This window comes from Periplaneta americana, chromosome 7 (genome assembly GCF_040183065.1).
Source record: "Periplaneta americana isolate PAMFEO1 chromosome 7, P.americana_PAMFEO1_priV1, whole genome shotgun sequence".
Taxonomy (NCBI): Eukaryota; Metazoa; Arthropoda; class Insecta; order Blattodea; family Blattidae; genus Periplaneta; species Periplaneta americana.
Genome location: NC_091123.1, coordinates 23,990,710 through 24,010,118, shown reverse-complemented (window position 1 = coordinate 24,010,118; position 19,409 = coordinate 23,990,710). Strand labels below are relative to the sequence as shown.

Here is a 19,409-nt window from a genome sequence, read left to right as displayed (position 1 = left end):
ATATCTAATGTGCTAGAGGATTTTAAGTGTAGTATAGTGCTCAAAGGCTGAAGTGTGATTGTTGCTGCTTATTTACTTCTGTCTATCTTTTTTTCCAGTTTCATTTTCCAAGTCTGTCATTTAGTTTGTCTGCAGCATTATTATTTAATGATCTACTGGTTTGACCTCCATAACACAAAGAGACACTGACACTTTTATAATTGTAACATGGACACTATTTTGTGTATATGTATATTTATGCTTAGTTAATATCTGTTTGCTGCTGCTTTGTGTGGCTTCTTTTCAAGAAGTGAAAATATAATATTTAAACTTTTATTATCTTTTGAAGTATAGGTGAGTATTGTGTGTGTCTAACTGTGCATAACTCAATTGACAATGGTGTGTGCTTAAAGTAAAAAAGAAAAAAAAAATAGCCGTAAAGTTAGATTTTGAAATAATTCAAATACATATTTTTAAGATAGTTTAACTCTTAATTCATTGAAGTTTTTGGTGTGGTTATTGTTCTAGATTTTTTGTTGTAGTACAGTAACAATTTTTGTGTAGCAAGATATTTTAAGGTAGTTTACCGCAGTGTCAAGTTGCTAGTTGAATTGTATAACACTGGCTCATAATAAAGGGAAACCATTATCTTTATCGTTCTAGTTTTTCTATTTTTAAATATACTCCTTAGTTACTTTATGTTTATCGTTTCTGTTTTGTTTTACGTTCTTCACCTTTGTTTCTTAGAATCATGATTCTCTTCACCATAGGCTCTTGTATTGTCTCCGCTATATGTTTTTGTGTTATGCTCAACTGTTTGTACATTTTAATAATCTAACTATCCAGCAGCACTTTTGTTGCAGCTTTTAACTGAAAACATCTTAGCAAGACAATTCTTGTAGCAATCTGTCTTCCGTCCACTTCTTACTTACTCTTCTTACACTGTCTCTTTTACTTCAGAACACTAACATATATGCAACTGTAAACAAGCTTTGCTACTTCTGGTTTGACCGCTTCAACATGTTTATACATGGGCTTACTATTAACACAAGATGAAACTGCTTCACCTTACAACAGTATTGGAACTGTACAAACTGCTACATTAACACAACATTCAAAATGCTTTTGAAGAATTCCAGTGGCTTCACACTAACACAGGCATTGAAACTTGAAAACTGATGCTTTACATTAATACAGTATTCCAAATGTATATAGAACATTCCAGATGCTTTACACTAATACAGCTGTACTATTGCTTTACTTTAACACATGCTTATAGAACATTCCAGATGCTTCATGTAAAACAGTTATCACCGACTGGCTCTGGCTCACAGCATGGTTATGCATCACTAAACAAAACAAGTGTATGCAGTGCCTGCAATCAATGCACACACACATCAGTTACGTAAACAATGTTGTGTGTATGTTGGATGTAGGATCGCTGGAAAATTAAACTAGCCATGAGAAAGTCATTGTGATGTATGTGCCTCCTGGTCAACTGCAGGTTACCTCTTGAGGACTCTCGAGGCGTAATCTTCTTTTGCATAAGATGAGGCTTATTCTGCCAGAAACCTGCAACAGATAAAACTTATGTTAATGTTTTAGGTGTTCACAATGTCTGTCAGCACGGTTGGTTTAATATGTGACATTATTGTTTCACAGAACAATTCCAAGTGACACATTTACATTGACATACTTTCACAGAAACCCTTGAAGAAACAGACCACCTACGCACAGCATCCAGGACTGCTGCATCCAAACCACAAGAACACAAGCCTTTGAAACCTCTTGATAGGGAAGAGGGAGTTACTATAACAGAGTTACCCATAGATGAGCAAGTGACAGTCACCGAGCAGTCACTTGCGATTATAACTCAGCCCACAGAGGAACAGGTTGAAACAAAACAACGGAAAGAACGGGAGGAGGAGGAAGAAGAGGAGGAGTTGATCATAATAGAAAAGACCACAGGTGGTGGCATTAGGAGACAGAAAAAGAAAAAGATTGTGAAACAGGAATCAGAAGAAGAGATAGAAGTAGAGATAGAGATAGTAGGAGGAGGTAAAAGGAAGGTGAAGAAAACTATAAAGGCCAGACAACCAGACACTGAAGAAGAAATTATTGATGAAGAATACGTAGAGGAACTGAAACCTCTTTCGACAAAATCTCTCAAAGGGCTACCCCTCAGCTCTCCCTCCCAACTTGCTGAAATGGTTCCTGCGGACCTCGTAACAGAAATTGTTACAGACAGCAAAGTGATGCAAGAACAAGTGAAGGTGAGCTTAATGACTCACACAGCCATATCCAAGCAACAGGTGCAAGCAGAAGAACGTGAACAAGACACACTCCAGAAGATACTGCCAGAAGGTGCCAAGGCCGCTCCAAGTCTCGATACTGTAGAGCCATATCAAGTGACAGAACATGCTGTCCATGCCAGGGCGGGCGAGTTTGAGACAACATTTAAACCACAAACATATGAAGCAAGCAAGACTATCGTGTCAAGCGAAGGAATTGTTATCAGCGAGACTATGGCTGATCATAAAGTGGGTGTCGTTCAAGAGACTTCAGAAATTCCAAAGTCTCAAGCAGTCATATCTCTGAGTCTAAAAGAAGCCACTTCTGTCAGTCAAGCTGAAGTGTCATTAAAGGAAGGTGATATTAAAGCAGATAAGTTTCCGAAAGGTCAGCATGCTGAGAGGTCGTTGATTCCACAAGAAGGGCTATCAGTTACAGAAGTTACAGAAGGAGCATCAGAAGACAAGTTGGAAGCTTTGTCTAAACCTACGCCAGTCAAACCAAGAATGCAGGTGCCATCTGCAGAGCCATTAGTTGTAAGTGAAGTGTTTGCAGAAGACAAGCCTGGAAAATATTATCCCGAACTATTTGTAGCTACAGAAATGGCAACCAAGACAGTAATAACTCAGCAGCAAGTTGTAACTCATGAAATGCATGCACCAGAAAGAGAAGGTGAATATGTTCCAGGACGCCTACCACTGTCACAACAAGCAGGCTTGGGAGTTACGCCTGGAGAAAGTCTGCTGGTGTCTGAGTTAAATGTGCAAGAAAAGGAAGGAGACTTGGCACTACAAAGACAACCTGAAGTTTCGCAAGCAGTACAAGATGTAACTGTGGTTGAAGGCGTTTCTGTTAGCGTAACAGAATCACAGCAACGTGAAAGAAAATTGAGCATTCATGTGAGCGAACAAAAGACTGCTGATGTGGACTTTACTCAGCAGGAATCCTTTGTCACTGTTGAAACAACAGCAGCTGAAAGCGAGGGTCAATATGTACCTGGAGAAAAGCCACAAGGAAAACAAGCTGATACTTCTGTCATATGTTTAGAGACATCTGATGTGTCCATGTCAGTCGTCCAAGAATCAGAAGGTGACTTCATTCCAACCAAGACTCCCACAGGTGCGCGTGCTGAAACGAGTATAAGACCTGAAGAATCTTTGACTGTATCAGAAATTCAAACTGTAGATCTACCATCTGAATTTTCTGACATTCTCCGCTATCGTACAGATGAAGCAACGACAAAATTGGAGACTCAAGAAGCAAAGCAAATTTCTGTTATTTTAACACAAGAAAAAGAGGGTATCATTGAAACGGCGGAACAGCTTCAACCTTGCAAGGTAGAAAAGTCTTATAGGCCACAAACAGGTCTAAATATAGAGCAGAATCAGGCAGTAGAACAAGAAGGGGAGTTCCCTGCTTACCAACTACCAGAAACACATAAGGTAAAGACAGTTCCATCACATCCTCTACACTCAATCGTAGTGGAAGAAACGTTATTGGCTGGTGTTACTAAGAAACTAGAGAAAGAGCAACCACAGTCAGGCATTGCGAAGTTAGATCAGGAAGTTTATCAAGAGACAGTTATTGAAGAAACAGTAATAGGAGAAGGACTGAAGCAATACAAGAAAGATACAAAACCAGATCATAAAACAGCAGATATTACTGTTCTACAGGAAGAAGGTGTGACGGTAACAGAAATCGTCACTGAAGATAAAGAATCCACATACACAAGACCTGAGTTACCAAGCAGTTGTTTTGCTTTACCGGATGTAACCCCACAGAATGTTGCTATTAAAGCAGAAGTAAGTGCTGAGTCTACAGCAGGACCACTGGAAGAGAAAATACCTGATAAGGGCGTCGCCAAGGCAGAACAAACGCCCCTTGAAAGTCTGCTGATTAGTCTGTCACAAATGGTAGAAAAAGAAGGCGAATTTAAAAAAGATCTGAAACCAGACGTAAAGCAGGCCAATGTTGAATGGGGTGAGAAACTAACAGAGATATCAGTGATGCAAGTAGTCACTCATGATAAAGAGAGAGATTATGTTACCGAAGAGACGCCGAAACTAAGTACAGCTACTCCCATTGTTCCAGGACATGGAGTTGCCCTCAAATCTGAAACACAGCCAGAATTACACCTCGGAAAACTTGACTACGAAGCTCCTGTCTCCGGACATGCAAAGCCTGATAATGAGCCTCTTCAAGAACTCATGGTGACTGAAACTGCAATTGCCGAAGTAGAGAAAATTCTTAGTCAGGACACAAAGCCAGAACAAAAGAAGGCTGAAATTTCAGTAGACGTTGGACAAGAGATTTCTGTAACAGAAGTTGTAGCAGAACATAAAGAAGCTATGCTAGAGGCTTTAGAATTACCTAAACAGCGTAAAGCTTTAATGGACATATTCGGTCAAGAAGTAGCTGAAAAACAAGAAATAATAACAGATTTGAGTGTAGGTGATTGGAAACGTCAGTCACCTACAAAGGAGCAAGCCCATCCTTTGCAAGAAGCATTAGAATGTGCAATTTTATCTCAGACTAATGTTGGTGAAAAAGAAGGTGAATATACTGGTGACATAAAGCCAGATCAGAAACAAGCAGAAGTTATTTTCCAAGAGGGTCAAGTGTTGAGTGTTACAGAGATATTAATTGAGGACAAAGAACAGCCACTTGCTGCGCAAGAAACTCCTAAGATGAGAAAAGCTACATCTGATATCAGTACTCAGGGAGTTGCTCTCATGTCAGAAGTAATTACTGATCAGAGTGTGAAAGACATAATCTCAGCGAAACCAGATTTTGCTGAAGCGAAGCCTGAACAAATACCATATCAGAGTCTAATTCAAAGTGAAACGATCATACGTGAAAAGGAGGGCGAGTATACAATCGATATTAAACCAGAAACAAAGAAGGCACAATCAGGATTTGAAGAAGGACAAGGCATAACAGTAACATTAGTAACTTTGGAAGACAAGGAGAGCAATTTAGTTGCTCAGGAAAAGCCAACAGAAGTTCAAGCATCTCCAGACATAATAGGACAAGAAGTAGCAGAGAAGACAGAAATCATTACCGAGAGCAGCACTGCAAAGTTTTCAAGAGAGTCCCCAGTTCGAGCCCAGGCTACTGCTAACCAGTTACCATATCAGAGCGTAATATTGTCAGAAACTGCTCCTGGGGAAAGAGAGGGAGAATTTAAGGAAATGATTAAACCTGATATCAAGAGCGCAGATGTGTTGTTTGAAGAAGGAAAGGGATTATCTATTACTGAAGTAGTGGCTGAGGATAAAGAGGGCCGTTGTGCCTCTCCAGAAAAACCTGAAAGTAAATTCGCAAAGCCCGACATTTTGGGACAAGAAGTGGCACAAAAGACAGAAGTTGTTCCTGAAGTACGCACCGGTGAAGTTGTTACAGAGATTCCCTCTGAAGCAAAAGCAAACCCAGAACAGCTGCCTTTTGAGAGTATTGTTCTATCTGAGGCAGCAGTTCGAGAAAGTGAAGGAGAATTCAAGGGAAAACTTAAGCTTGAAACACGAAGTGCTGAATTAGCGTTTGAGGAAGGTCGAAGTGTAACAGTGACACAAGTGACATTAGAAGACAAAGAAACAGAGTATGTCACTCCAGAAAAACCAAAAGAAAGAACAGCACAACCTGATATCTCTGGGCAGGAAGTAGCCCAGAAGTGTGAGGTATTAACAGAAGTTGGTATTGGAAGTGTTACTCCAGAAAAAGCAGTGACTGCTGTTGCGCAGGCAGAACAGTTGCCATTTGAAAGTATTATACAGACTGTGCCATCTGTAAGGGAAAGTGAAGGTCAGTTCACTGGAGACGTAAAACCATTGTCCACTGTTGCAGAATTGGCATTTGTGGAAGAAAAGGGCATCACAGTGACAGAGGTGACTCTAGAAGACAAAGAAGAAAAATATGTTACTCCAGAACTTCCACAGTCAAGAGTAGCACAACCAGACGTACTTCCTCTTGAATTACTTCAGAAGACGGAGATTATAGCAGACATAGCTGTGGGTAAAGTTGAAACAGAAATTCCACAAATGGCGCAAGCAAAGCCAGAACAACTTCCATTCCAAAGTGCAGAGCAAAGTATTACAACTGCTGGAGAAGCAGAAGCTCCTTTGAAAGCACAAATACAACCAGAAGTTAAGAGTGCAGATACTGCCTTTGAAGATGCTATTACTGGTGTCAGCATAACAGAAATTACAATCCAAGATAAGGAAGACATTTATATAACACCAGATAAACCAACAGAATACAAAGCAAAACCTGACATATCAGCTCAGGAAGTGGCAGAGAAAACAGAAATCATTACTGAGAGCAGCACCGCGAAGTTCTCAAGAGAGTCTCCAGTTCGAGCCCAGGCTACTGCTAACCAGTTACCATATCAGAGTGTAATACTGTCAGAAACTGCTCCTGGGGAAAGAGAGGGAGAATTGAAAGAAACGATTAAACCTGAGATCAAGAGTGCAGATGTGTTGTTCGAAGAAGGAAAGGGATTATCTATTACTGAAGTAGTGGCTGAGGATAAAGAGGGCCGTTGTGCCTCTCCAGAAAAACCTGAAAGTAAATTTGCGAAGCCTGACATTTTGGGACAAGAAGTGGCACAAAAGACAGAAGTTGTTCCTGAAGTACGCACCGGTGAAGTTGTTACAGAGATTCCCTCTGAAGCAAAAGCAAACCCAGAACAGCTGCCTTTTGAGAGTATCGTTCTATCTGAGGCAGCAGTTCGAGAAAGTGAAGGAGAATTCAAGGGAAAACTTAAGCTTGAAACACGAAGTGCTGAATTAGCGTTTGAGGAAGGTCAAAGTGTAACAGTGACACAAGTGACATTAGAAGACAAAGAAACAGAGTATGTCACTCCAGAAAAACCAAAAGAAAGAACAGCACAACCTGATATCTCTGGACAGGAAGTAGCTCAGAAGACTGAAGTGTTGACAGAATTCAGTATTGGACAATTAATCTCGGAAGCAGCAACCAGTTTTAAAGCTCAGTCTGATCAAATGCCATACGAAAGTGTTGTACAAACACAGGCAGTTATACAAGAACATGAAGCAGATTTAATAGAACAGAAACCAAGCACAAAAATGGCAGAATTGACCTTTGAAGAAGGACAAAGTGTGACTGTTATTTCAACTATTCCAGGTGATAGAGAAAGTGAATATTTTGCTCCCGACAAACCAAAGGAACGTGTTGCTGTTAGGGACATTTTGGGGCAGGAAGTTGCTGAAAAATCTGAAATTGTACTTGGACAAAGTTTTGTGGAACTAAGTGAAGAAATACCAGTAACTGCTTGTGCAAATCCGTCACGCTTACCATTCGAGACTGTTATGTTGACTGAAACAACAATTCGTGAAAGAGAAGGTGAATTTGGCGGTGATAAAAAGCCTGATTCAAGATTAGCAGAGATTGACTTTGAGTTAGAACATGGTGTGACAATATCACAAATTACATTGGGAGATAAAGAACTTTCTTATAAGACACCAGATCTTCCTAAAGAGAGAAGAGCTTACCCTGACATTAGTGAAAGTCAAGAAGTTGCAGAACAACTGCAGGTGACGTCTGAACTATCTATAAAGGAACTAGAATCTGTTGCTCCTATACCAGAACAAGCCCGTCCTGGTCAGGTAACACTTCAGAGTGTTACTGTTATTGAAGACTTAGCCCAGGAACAAGAAACAGAGTTCACAGGAAAATTCAAGCCCACAACAAAGAAAGCTGACATTTTTGTAGAGGAAGGAAAGAAAGTCCAAATGGTAACCGAAGTCCTGGTAGAAGATAAGGAAGGTAACATACAAAAGTTGGAAATACCACAAGGAAGGAAAGCACAACCAGATATATTTGGACGAGAAGTTGCCGAAAAAAGTGAGGTGTTTGCTGAAATATGTGTCGGTGATATTCAAAGAATGGAACAGGAGAAAATAACAGCCAGTCTTCAGCAACTTCCATACGAGAGTCTTGTGCTCTCTGAAACAGTTGTTAATGAAATGGAAGATGAATTTAGAAAAGACAAAATATTGGCAACAAAAAGTGCACAGTTGACATTTGAAGAAGGTAAAAGTGTTACTGTAACTGAGGTAGTCTCTGAAGACAAAGAATCTACATATGTTTCACCTGAAAAACCTAAAGAAAGAGTAGCACAGCCAGAAATTCTTGGCAAAGAAGTAGCAGCAACAACAGAGGTTTTGCCTCAAATGGGGATCGGAGAACTTTCACAAGAAAAACCATCAGCTGCATGGGCAATTCCAGAGTCCATTCCTTTTGAAGCTATTCTTAGTACAGAAACCACTATTCGTGATCGTGAAGGTGAATTTTCTGGAGCTTTCAAACCTGATACAAAGAGTGCAGACATTTCCTTCGAAGAAGGTAAAGGAATTACAATAACAGAAGTAGTTGCTGAGGATAAAGAAATGAAATACATCACACCAGAAATACCATCAGGAAAATTAGCACATCCAGATGTTTCTGGACAAGAAGTTGCCCAAAAATCCGAAGTACTTACTGAAATCTGTGTTGGAGAAGTTGTACATGAAGCTCCCCAGAAAATTATCGCAAACTTGGAACAATTACCATACGAGAGCGTAATTCAAACAGAAGCTATAATTCGCGAAAGTGAATCTGAATTCAGAGAAGACGTTCGTTTGATTAAAAAGAGTGCAGAGTTCACTTTTGAGGAAGGGAGAAGCGTAAATGTAACACTTGTCAACGTTGAGCAGAAAGAAGGCATCCTAGAAGCAAAGGACACACCGAAAGAAAGAGTAGCCCAACCAGAAATTATTAGTCAAGAATCCGTACAATTGAGTGAAGTACTAACTCAAATGCATGTAGGAGATGTATCCCATATTTCACCGAGTACAGAAAAGGCTCATCCAGGCCAAGAAGCAGTTGAAGGACTCATAGTTTCTGAAGGCATCATTCAAGAGAAGGAGGGAACATTTGATGAATCTTTTAAACCAACTGGCAAAAAAGCCGAAGTTCAGTTTGTGGAAGGAAAAGTTGTATCAGTATCAGAGGTATTTGTAGAAGACAAAGAGGGATTCTACACTACACCTGAAGGTCCTAAGAAAGGTGTAGCAGTATCAGATATAACTGCACAAGAAGTTGCAGAGAAAACTGAAATAATTGCCGAGTTCGGTGTTGAAAAAATGAAGAGTGAGGTTCCAACTACAGCAACAGCGAAACCAGAACATCTCACATTGGAGAGTCTTGTTCAGTTACATACAGATGTAAGTGAACGTGAGGGTCACTTTGAAGGAGCTTTTAAACCAGATACCAAGAGCGCTGAATTAAAATTCGAAGAAGGCAATAAGGGAATAACTGTTACCCAAGTAGTTATTGAAGATAAGGAAGACTCTTACCAGACTGCCGAATTGCCTAAACAACGAATTGCTCATCCAGAAGTAACCGGACAAGAGGTAGTTGAACAGTCGGAGGTGATCACTAGTCTTGCACCTGGAGATATGCCAGTTGAAACTGTTCCACAAAAGGGACAGGCTCATCCAGAACAACTTCCATTTGAAAGTGTTATGCTCACAGAAGCTACTATCAGAGAAAGTGAAGGAGTGTTTGTAACGAAAGCAAAGCCAGAATCTACCACTGCAGAACTTTCTTTCCAAGAAGAGCGAAGTGTGACCGTCACAGAGATTATCGCACAAGATAAGGAGGGGACGAAAGTTATCACTGGGGTAGCCAACGAAGGAATAGCTCTTCCAGATGTTGTAGAGAGAGAAGTGGCCTTGAAAACTGAAGTCCTTCCAGGAAATGTACTAGGGACTTTGGATATTCAGACTCCAGAGTCAAGTGTTGCTAAGCAGGCTGTACCTTTACCACAACACAGTCTATTGATAACGGAACTTGACACTGGAGAACTGGAATCTGAACTTCCTGAGATGATGAAACCTTCCTCCAAAACCATCAAATTCTCCCTTGAAGAGCAAGAAGCTAAACTTCTTGTAACTGAAGTCCAGCCTGAAGATAGAGAGGGTGAGTACTTAATGAAATCAGGAATTCCAGAACAGCATGGAAAAGTAGGGTTAGAGTCATATGAAGCATTAGTATTGGAGGAAACAATTACAGGAGTAGATTTAGCAACTTTTTGTGGGGACAAAGATGTAACACAACATGAACGTGCCAGCATTGGACATTCAATTAGGACTGGGGCAGTAATAGTGTTTGAAGCTACGTCAGGTGAGAGGGAAGGTAAGTGTAGTGAACTAGTCCTACCAGATTCAAAAACTGCAGCATTAGACTTCGCGGGTGTGAATACAGGAGTTACAATAGTAGAGATGAGGCCCCATGATACTGAAGAAACTTTTACATCCGAAATAGTTCAAAGTAGACATGCAGCAACAGAATTTGTAGAGGCAGAATCTACTGTCGTGCAGGAGACAAAGTTAGAAGAAAGTTTAGGTGATGTTAGTACATTAGTTCCCAAAGAGTTCAATGTTCAGGTAAGTCATGATTTGAGGGAGGGTGTTACTATAACAATTCCAGAGATTACGGAGAAAGAGACAGAAAATGAGGATGTCATGTTCGAGCTGCAAGAGCAATCTGCTACCATGTCTATAACAGAAAGCAAGAGTGTCACAATAAGTGAAACAGTTTTAGAACAAACAGCAAAAGACATTGCATTAACTTTCGAGATGAAAGAGAGACAGGCAACCACAGATGTGGTTACTCATGATGCAGCGTTAGTGGAAGAATCAGTTCCCGGTCAGTTAGTAAAGCAACTTGACCTGCCAATACTAAAGAAAGAAACAACAGCTAATACTAGGCTAATCTCTCAACAAGCTACAATTACAGAGGTAATGTCAAGCCAACAGGATATTCAAAAACTGACTACTGATTTTACACCACATGAATCTCAGGCAAAGTCAGACTTTGAGTTACGACAGGTAGCTCTAATACAAGAGTCAAATGCACAGCACAGCACACAAGAATTTACATCGGACACCCCAGAAGAATCAAAAGCACAACCTCGTGTAATCGGTCGAGAGGTAGCAGTTATCCAGGATTCTGTACCTGATGAAAATGTGGGAGACTTCATTATCACTGCCGTATCAACAGATACACTAGCAAAACCTGGAGTGGTGATAAGACAAATTGCTGTCACACAAGAAGCTATTTCTCAAGAGGCCCTTGATGTCGTTGTACCTGAAAAATTAAATGAAACTACTGCTAGATTGAAAGTCACAACTAGTGAAGTTGCTGTTACTGAAGAAACAATTTCTCAGGAGGACACGACAAGTCTTTTAACTTCAAGTTCAATGAAGAAATCTGAAGCTACGTCGGAAATAGAAACACGGCAAGTAGCCACAACTGAACAGGCACAAATGGAGCAGTCAGTAAGAGAGTTCACAGTACAGGAGATGATGAAAAAAGTTGTGGCTAAGTCAGACTTTATTACATCTGAGGCTGCTATGGCAGAACAGCCTTGTGCTGAACAAAATGTTGTGGAATTGCAAAATTTGGACAATTTGAAACCATCACAAGCTAAGCCTGGAGTTGTGTTTAGAGAAGTGGCTATGACAAAAGAAATACACCCAGAAGATAATGTGTGTGATTTAGCCATTACTGAAGTTATGAAAGAAGGCAAAGCAATGCCTGAAATTACTACGATTGAGGCAACTATTACACAACAGATGTTTGCTGAACAGGATGTGACAGAATTCGCTGTAAAAGGTTCATTTAAAAAATCTCAAGCGACATCAGATATAGTTAGCAGAGAGGTCGCTGTGACAGAAGAATGTGGAATACAGCAAAGTACGAGTGAACTTACAACTGATATGAGCAAACTATCCCAAGCTAAACCAGAGCTTGAAACAATGAGGGTAGCAGTCACTGAACTTTCGCAGGCTGAAGTAGGTTTATCAGAACTGAAACCAAAGAAGATGATAAAAGAGACTCGTGCTACAGAAGATATAACCACAATAGATGCAGCAGTTACAGAAGAAACTTCAGTACAACAAGGTACAGCTGAATTTGTACTTTCTGAATTTAAGGAGTCACAAGCAGTTCCTGAAGTGATCACTAGAGAAGTGGCTGTAACATCAAAGGCAGTTGCAGAAGAAGATACATCAGACTTAGTAATATCGGAGTTAATGAAGGAGGTTACAGCAAAACATGACATTGTAACTAGGGAAGTAGCCATATCTGAACAACTACAAACAGAAGAAGGAACATCAGATCTGACTATAGTGCAACTTCAGAAGCAAATCACAGCAAAACCTGATGTTGTGAGTAGAGAAGTAGCTATATCACAACAAGAAATCACAGAAGAAGGAACTGAGCAATTAGTCGTGTCTGAGTTAAAGAAACATAAGAAAGCAAAACCTGATGTTGAGAGTTTGGGAGTAGCGATATCACAACAACCTGTCACAGGAGAAGGAATTTCCGACCTTGAAATTTCAGACTTACACACAGAGACTAAAGCAATACCTGACATTGTTACTAGAGAAGTGGCAGTATCACAACAGGCACACACAGAGGCTACGACCTCCGATTTATCAACATCTGAATTACTCAAAGGAACGACAGCTAAACCTAATGTTGTGAGCAGAGAAGTGGCAATATCTGCCCAACCTCTTGCAGAAGAGGGAGCATCAGATTTCACCATTACAGAGGTTCATAAAGAAACACAAGCAAAACACGAAATAGTAAGCAGAGAAGTCGCAGTCACGCAGCAACTACAAGTAGAGGAGGGATCTTCATCCTTGACTCTCCCAACACTGCAGAAAGAAACCACAGCTGAAACTGACGTTGTTACAAGAGAAGTTGCCATTTCGCAACAACCAATTACAGGAGAAGGTGCTTTAGATTTTGTTGTATCAGATACGCCCAGAGAAGCTACCGCAAAACCTGAAGTGGTATCACGAGAAATAGCCATAACGCAACAACCAGTAGCTGGAGAAGGAGAATCAGAATTATTAGTTCCAGAAATGCACAAGGAAGTAACTGCCAAACCTGAGTTTGTAATGAGAGAAATTGCTATATCACAACAACCTTTCACAGGAGAAGGATCCTCAGATTTAATCGTCCCTGAATTGCATAAAGCTTCAAGTGCAACTCGTGATATTGTTACCAGAGAAATAGCAATAACACAGCATCCACTAGCAGAGGAAGGATTTACAGACTTTAAAATATCTGACACATACAAGGAGACCATTGCTACAAGAGAAGTAATCTCCAGAGAAGTTGCAGTGGCTGAGCAACCTATTGTAGAAGAAGGCACTTCGGAATTACGTGTTTCGGAAATGCAGAAAGAAACTATGGCAAAGCGTGAAGTGGTTACAAGGGAAATAGCTATTTCAGAACAGACCACCACAAGGGAAGGAGCAGTAGAATTTGATGTTCCAGAAATGCAGAAGGAAACTACAGCGAAGCCTGATATTGTAACAAGACAAGTAGCTATATCACATAGGCCATTAACTGAAGAAGATGCGTCGCAATTAGTAATATCAGACTTATACAAAGAGATTACAGCAGACACTGAAGTTGTTTCTCGAGAAATTGCAATTTCACAACAACCTATCGTGGAAGAGGGGGCTTCAGAATTGGTTGTTCCAAAACTGGAAAAAGAGAGCAAAGCACAGTCGGATATAGTGACAAGAGAGGTAGCTATATCTCAAGAACACCTCACAGAAGAAGGTGCCCTAGACTTTACTGTTTATGATACCAGTAAAGAGACAACTGCTAAATCTGACATTGTTACACAAGAAGTAGCCATTTCCCAAGTACCTCTGACAGAAGAAGGAACTATTGATTTCAGTATTTCAGATTTGCACAAAGAAAGCAAGGCACATTCTGAGGTGGTGACTAGAGAAATTGCTATTTCACAGCAACCGCTAATGGAGGAAGGTATATTAGATCTTGTTATTTCTGAATCACAAAAGGGAATTACAGCAAAACCAGATGTTGTGACTAGAGAAGTTGCAATTTCACAACAACAACTAATAGAAGAAGCAACTTCGGATTTCACTGCCACTATTTCAAAGAAAGAAACTAAAGCACAAGTTGGTCTTACAACTCAAGAAGTTGCAATAACTGAACAGCTTCTGTGTCAGCAAAGCACTATGGATTTTGTAGCTCCTGAATTAAAAGAAACAATTCGAGCGAAGTCTGAATTCGAAACTAGAGATTTAGCTGTAACAGAAGAATCACAGTCACATGAAATTTCAACGGAACTTAGTATATCTGAGTCACATAAAGTGTCACAAGCTCAGCCTCAAGTTGTTGCCATGAGTGTTGCACTAACACATGAAACTCAAACTGACCAAGACACTACAGATTTTATCACGCCGAGCACAGCAAAGGAGACAACTGCTGTACCAGAGTTTGTTCCCAGAGAGGTAGCCGTTACTGAGCTATCTTTACCAGAATTTAATGTTGAAGATTTTCTGGCATCTTCAGAAGTTCCAAGTTCAGTTGCGGTTTCAGAAATTGTCACTCAAAAAGTAGCAATATCTGAAGAACATCAGACAGAACAGACAGTTCAGGAATTGCATGTCAAAAAGCTTCTAGAAGAAACGAAAGCTGCAGAAAACATTGTCACAAGAGAAGTTGCCGTGACAGAAGAATCAATTTCAGAATTAGGTACAACTGAATTTGTTCCAACAGATTTGAAGAAAGGATCGCTAGCTACAAGAGAACTTGAATCTAGAGAAGTTGCTATCACAGAACAACCACAGACAGAAATGAGTGTAGCAGAGTTAACAGTATCAGCTTTGCAGAAGGAGGTTACTGCACAGTCTGATATTTTGACCAAAGACGCCATCATTACTCAACAATTAAATGTCGAACAAGATATATCAGAACTAAGTGTGACAGAAATTCTAAAAGAAAAGAAAGCTCATTCAGAATTAGAATCAAGAGAAGTTGCAGTAACTGAACAACTTCAGGCAGAAGAACAAATAACTGGTTTGAATATTTCTGAGCTTCCGAAAGAAATGCAAGCCAAATTTAGTGTCATGACAAGAAATGTAGCCACAACACAAGAGTCAGTTCCTCAGCAAGAAACACAAGAATTTATTTTAGAAGATTCAAAACAAATTACCTGTGCAACACAAGATCTTGTAATGCATGAGACAGCAATCACTGAACAGCCCACTACACAGGAAAGAACAACAGATATGCCTTCCCCAGGAATGGCTAGGGAATCACAGGCCAAGCCGGATATAGTGGCAAGGGAAGCTGCACTTACACAGCAAATGATCACACAACAGAGTGTATCACATTTTGAAACTGTTACACCTGAGAGATTGTCACAAGCCACGTCCAATGTTATAACCCGAGAAGTGGCAATAACTGAAGAATCTCAAGTTGAGCACGGACTGAAGGGTATGGAGACAACAGAACATAAACAGAGTATTGCAGTTGCAGATTTTATAACACAGACTGTAGCTGTAACCGAAGAAACAGTATCCCAGCAAGGCACGCAAGAACTAACAACAGAAGTTAGGAAGAGCACCAAAGCCACTCCTTCACTAACAACGATGGAAGTGGTAATTACACAGCAGCATCAAACTGAGCAGACTGCAGAGAGCATTGTTGTTGAAAAACAAGGAAAGAAAGTTACAGCTGAGTCAAAGTTCGTAACAGGAGAAGTTATCATTGTTGAACAACCACAAACAGAACAGGATGTTACTGAATTTTCAACAGACGTGAAGAAGGAAGGATTGGCAACAACAGAGATTGAATCCCGAGGTGTCGCCATCTCACAGGAGTCAATACCCCAGCAAGTCACTGAAGATCTGTTTGTGCATGATATGAAGAGAGAACAAAAGGCTGTGCCTGAGCTAGAAACTAGAGAAGTTGCAATAAGTGATCAGCCACTAACAGCACAGGATGTAACGGAATTAAATGTAGCAGAACTCCTCAAACAAGTTCAGGCACAAGCTGATATTGTAACAAGAGAAGCAACATTGACTCAGCAAGTAGTTACACAAGAGACAAGTGGTGATCTTTTGGTGTCTGAATTATTGAAGGAAGTTCAAGCTCAACGAGAAATTGTTACTAGAGAGGCTCCTACTATTAAAGAAGTTCAGACTGAACAATCTACTAAAGAACTGAATGTATCAAAATTGGATACTGAAGTCACTGCTACATCAGATATTGTATTAAGAGAAAGTGCTATAGTTGAACAGCCTCAAACAGAACAAAACGTGACTGAAATAATAGTATTAGAAAAAGGAAAAGAAACAACAGCAATCGCTCATATAACTAGTCAAGAGGCTGCTATAACTGAACAACCTCAGGCTGAAGAGCAGACTTCCACTTTAGTTATCTCAGAGCGTATTAAAGAATCAAGAGCAGTACCTGAAATTGTCACCAGAGAAGCTGCAGAAACTGGACAGACACTTCCCGAACAACATGTAACAAGCCTTACAGTATCGAAGTTAGTTCCTGAAGCCACAGCAATTTCTGGCGTTGTTGTTAGAGAGGTAGCAGTTACAGAACATAATATAAGTGAACAGAATATCTCAAATTTAGAAATAACAGAATTGACAGAAGGTGTTGCCAAACAAGAATACATAAGCCACGAAGCTATGGTAACTGAAGAACAACAAGCAGAAGAGGACACATCAGATTTCATATCAGAGGCAATGAAAGAATCAAAAGCCAAACCAGAAGTAGTAACAAGAGAAGCCGCTGAAACAAGTGAAATAAAAACAGAACAAGAATTTACAGAATTGACAATGTCGAAAATGCCTGAATCGACAGCAAAGGCCAACATTATTACAAGGCAAGCTGCAATAACAGATCAACCAATCACACAAGAGAATGTGACACAAATGACTGTGCAAGAATTCAGGGAGACTAAAGCTACTCCAAAAATCACAAGAAAAGAGGCAACCATAATTGAACAACACAGTGCTGAGGAACAAATTCAGAAATTAAGCATTGATCACAAACCAGAGGAGTCACAGACCAAGCCTCAGATTATACCTATAGAGGTAGCTGAAACTAATCAAACTGTTGTGGAAGGCACTGTTGCAGATCTATCAATTGAAAGTTTCGTGAGAGCTGTTGCAACATCTGATATCATATCAAGACAGGCTGCAATTACAGAACTTTCACACACAGAGCAAGGTATGACCGACCTTGTAACAATGGAGAAATTCACAGAAGGTAGAGCTGAAACTAAAATTACAAGCCAAGAAGCAACAGTAACTGAAGAGATTCGCACAGAAGAAGAAGTTCCAGATTTGAAAGTGACTGTGCTGCGGAAAGAAACACAAGCTAAATCAGAAATAGTTACTGTGGAAGCTACTGAAACAAAAGAGATACTTAGTGAGCAAAATGTTACTGAATTCAATGTTACAATGGCAGTTGAAGCTAAAGCTGAAGCTGATATAATAACGAGAAAAGCTGCTATAGTTGAACAATCTCTTACAGAACAAGACATTTCACATCTTACAATAGACACAGCCCATACTGAATCAAAAGCCTTACCAGAAGTTATCAGCCAGCAAGCTGCTGTTACTGAAGAACTGCTCACATCTGAAAGTGTTCCTGAATTCAAATCATCTGACGTGCCTCAAGATATAAAAGCTATGCCAGGAGTAATACCGAGAGAAGTAGCTCAGACTCTCCAAATAGAAGCTGAACAAAATGTTATACCAGTTCCAGTTGCGGAATCAGTGAAGGAAGCAAAAGCCCAACCTGATGTAATACCTAGACAGGCTCCTGTTACTCAACAGTCACTAACTGAACAAAGTATTTCTGACCTTAAGATTCCTGAAGTCCAGTCATCTAATGTACAAGTCATATCAGAACTTGTAGAACGAGAAGCTGCAGTGAGTGAACAGAAAGAAGTCGAGCACATGGTATCTAGTATCATGTCAACACTAAAGTCAGAAGAAGCGAAAGTCAGGTCCCAAGTAACCATAAGAAAGGCTGCTTTAATAGAACAACAAACCACAGAAGAAGATGTAAAGCAATTAAAATTGCAAGAAATTGATAGTAAGAGGCAGGCCACACCAGGAGCTATAATCCGGGAAGTAGCAGTAGTAGAACAACCACTAACTGAAGAGCAGGAAATGCAATTTAAAATTCCAGAAGACAAAAGAAGATTATCAAAAGCTCAAAGCAGCTTTTTAACTCAGACTGTAGCCATTACACAGGTGTCTGTTTCTGAAGAAAGCACTGCAGATTTTGCTCCTACTGAGTCAAAACCAGCTGATATGTATGCAACAACTAAGTATACACCAAGAGAAGTTGCAGTTAAACAGTTGCCGTACACAGAGGAAAGTACAGAAGAATTTTTGGGTGTAAGAGGAGAAGTAGACACAAAGGCTACTTTGGCTTTAACAGAAGGACGCGAAGCACCTCTTGTTGAAGAAGAAACACCTTCCTTGACTCTTGGAACTCTGAGAGAATCTACATTCGATGAAGTGCAACGTGTAGCAATGGTGAGACAAGAACATGCTCATACAATTTCTGATGTTTCTCATAATATTCCTTTTGAGTTAGAGGGTACATATAATATAGAAAAGGAGCATTTTGAAAAAGCGGGTGTTACTTTCCAATTAGGGGAGGGGGTTACGGTCACTTCAGGATTTAGGACAGAGGAATCTGCATTGACATTACCTGATAGTCAAATGCCAACAGAAATGGCAACTATGACGCTCACTAGTAGCAACAGAGGGGTATTAATTCAGGAAGAGGTTAATCTATCCTATGTAGTGGAAGGGGAATTTCATTCAAAACAATATGATGTTGATGCTGCCACAACTAGTGTCACAAGGCCAGTCACTAGTGCCCAAGTGTGTGAGGTAAGTGTACATGAGAGGGAAGGTACCCTCTTGCCACTGCCTAAAGAGCAAGTACGACTGCTGGCAGCGGCTGAGGACATTAGTGATGTAGTAATCACTGACACACCTCACAGTGATGATACACTCACACTAGCACATGACAAATTCACTGGCACACCGCTTGAAGAAAGCAAAACACAATTCACCACTGCAGAATACAAGCAGATCACACAACCTGGTACAGATGAAGACATGACAGTGTTGGTCCACACAACAACACTCGAGCACGAACACCAACACATAACCTCGACAGAGGTCAAACCAGAGCCTAGCAGCCAACACACGCAGCATATCACCACCGTGCTCTCGCCTCACGAAACCGTTGACATT

General features: G+C 40.3%; 2 protein-coding genes and 1 long non-coding RNA gene across 19 annotated transcripts in view; 2 read left to right on the top strand and 1 right to left on the bottom strand.

The window, feature by feature from the left end:
* The window catches only part of sls (sallimus), a 959,631-nt gene that overhangs the window by 857,255 nt on the left and 82,967 nt on the right, over nt 1–19,409 (top strand). For 14 of the 17 annotated variants that reach the window (XM_069830434.1, XM_069830438.1, XM_069830435.1 and 11 more), the window contains one exon: nt 1,684–10,251. The exons of the other annotated variants lie outside the window; for them this stretch is intronic. In XM_069830434.1, the coding sequence (XP_069686535.1) occupies nt 1,684–10,251 (8,568 nt within the window). The remainder of the gene's footprint in view (nt 1–1,683; nt 10,252–19,409) is intronic. 17 annotated transcript variants of the gene reach the window in all.
* Nucleotides 794–19,409, bottom strand: part of LOC138702985 (uncharacterized) — a 42,701-nt gene continuing 24,085 nt past the window's right edge. Inside the window, exon 5 of the long non-coding RNA XR_011332931.1 lies at nt 794–1,551. This is a non-coding gene — a long non-coding RNA (uncharacterized lncRNA). The remainder of the gene's footprint in view (nt 1,552–19,409) is intronic.
* Nucleotides 10,258–19,409, top strand: LOC138702643 (fap1 adhesin-like; the record flags this gene model as incomplete). The annotated part of the gene is made up of 1 exon (XM_069829969.1): nt 10,258–19,409. A coding segment is annotated over exon 1 (9,147 nt), but the record flags the coding sequence as incomplete, so codon positions are not given.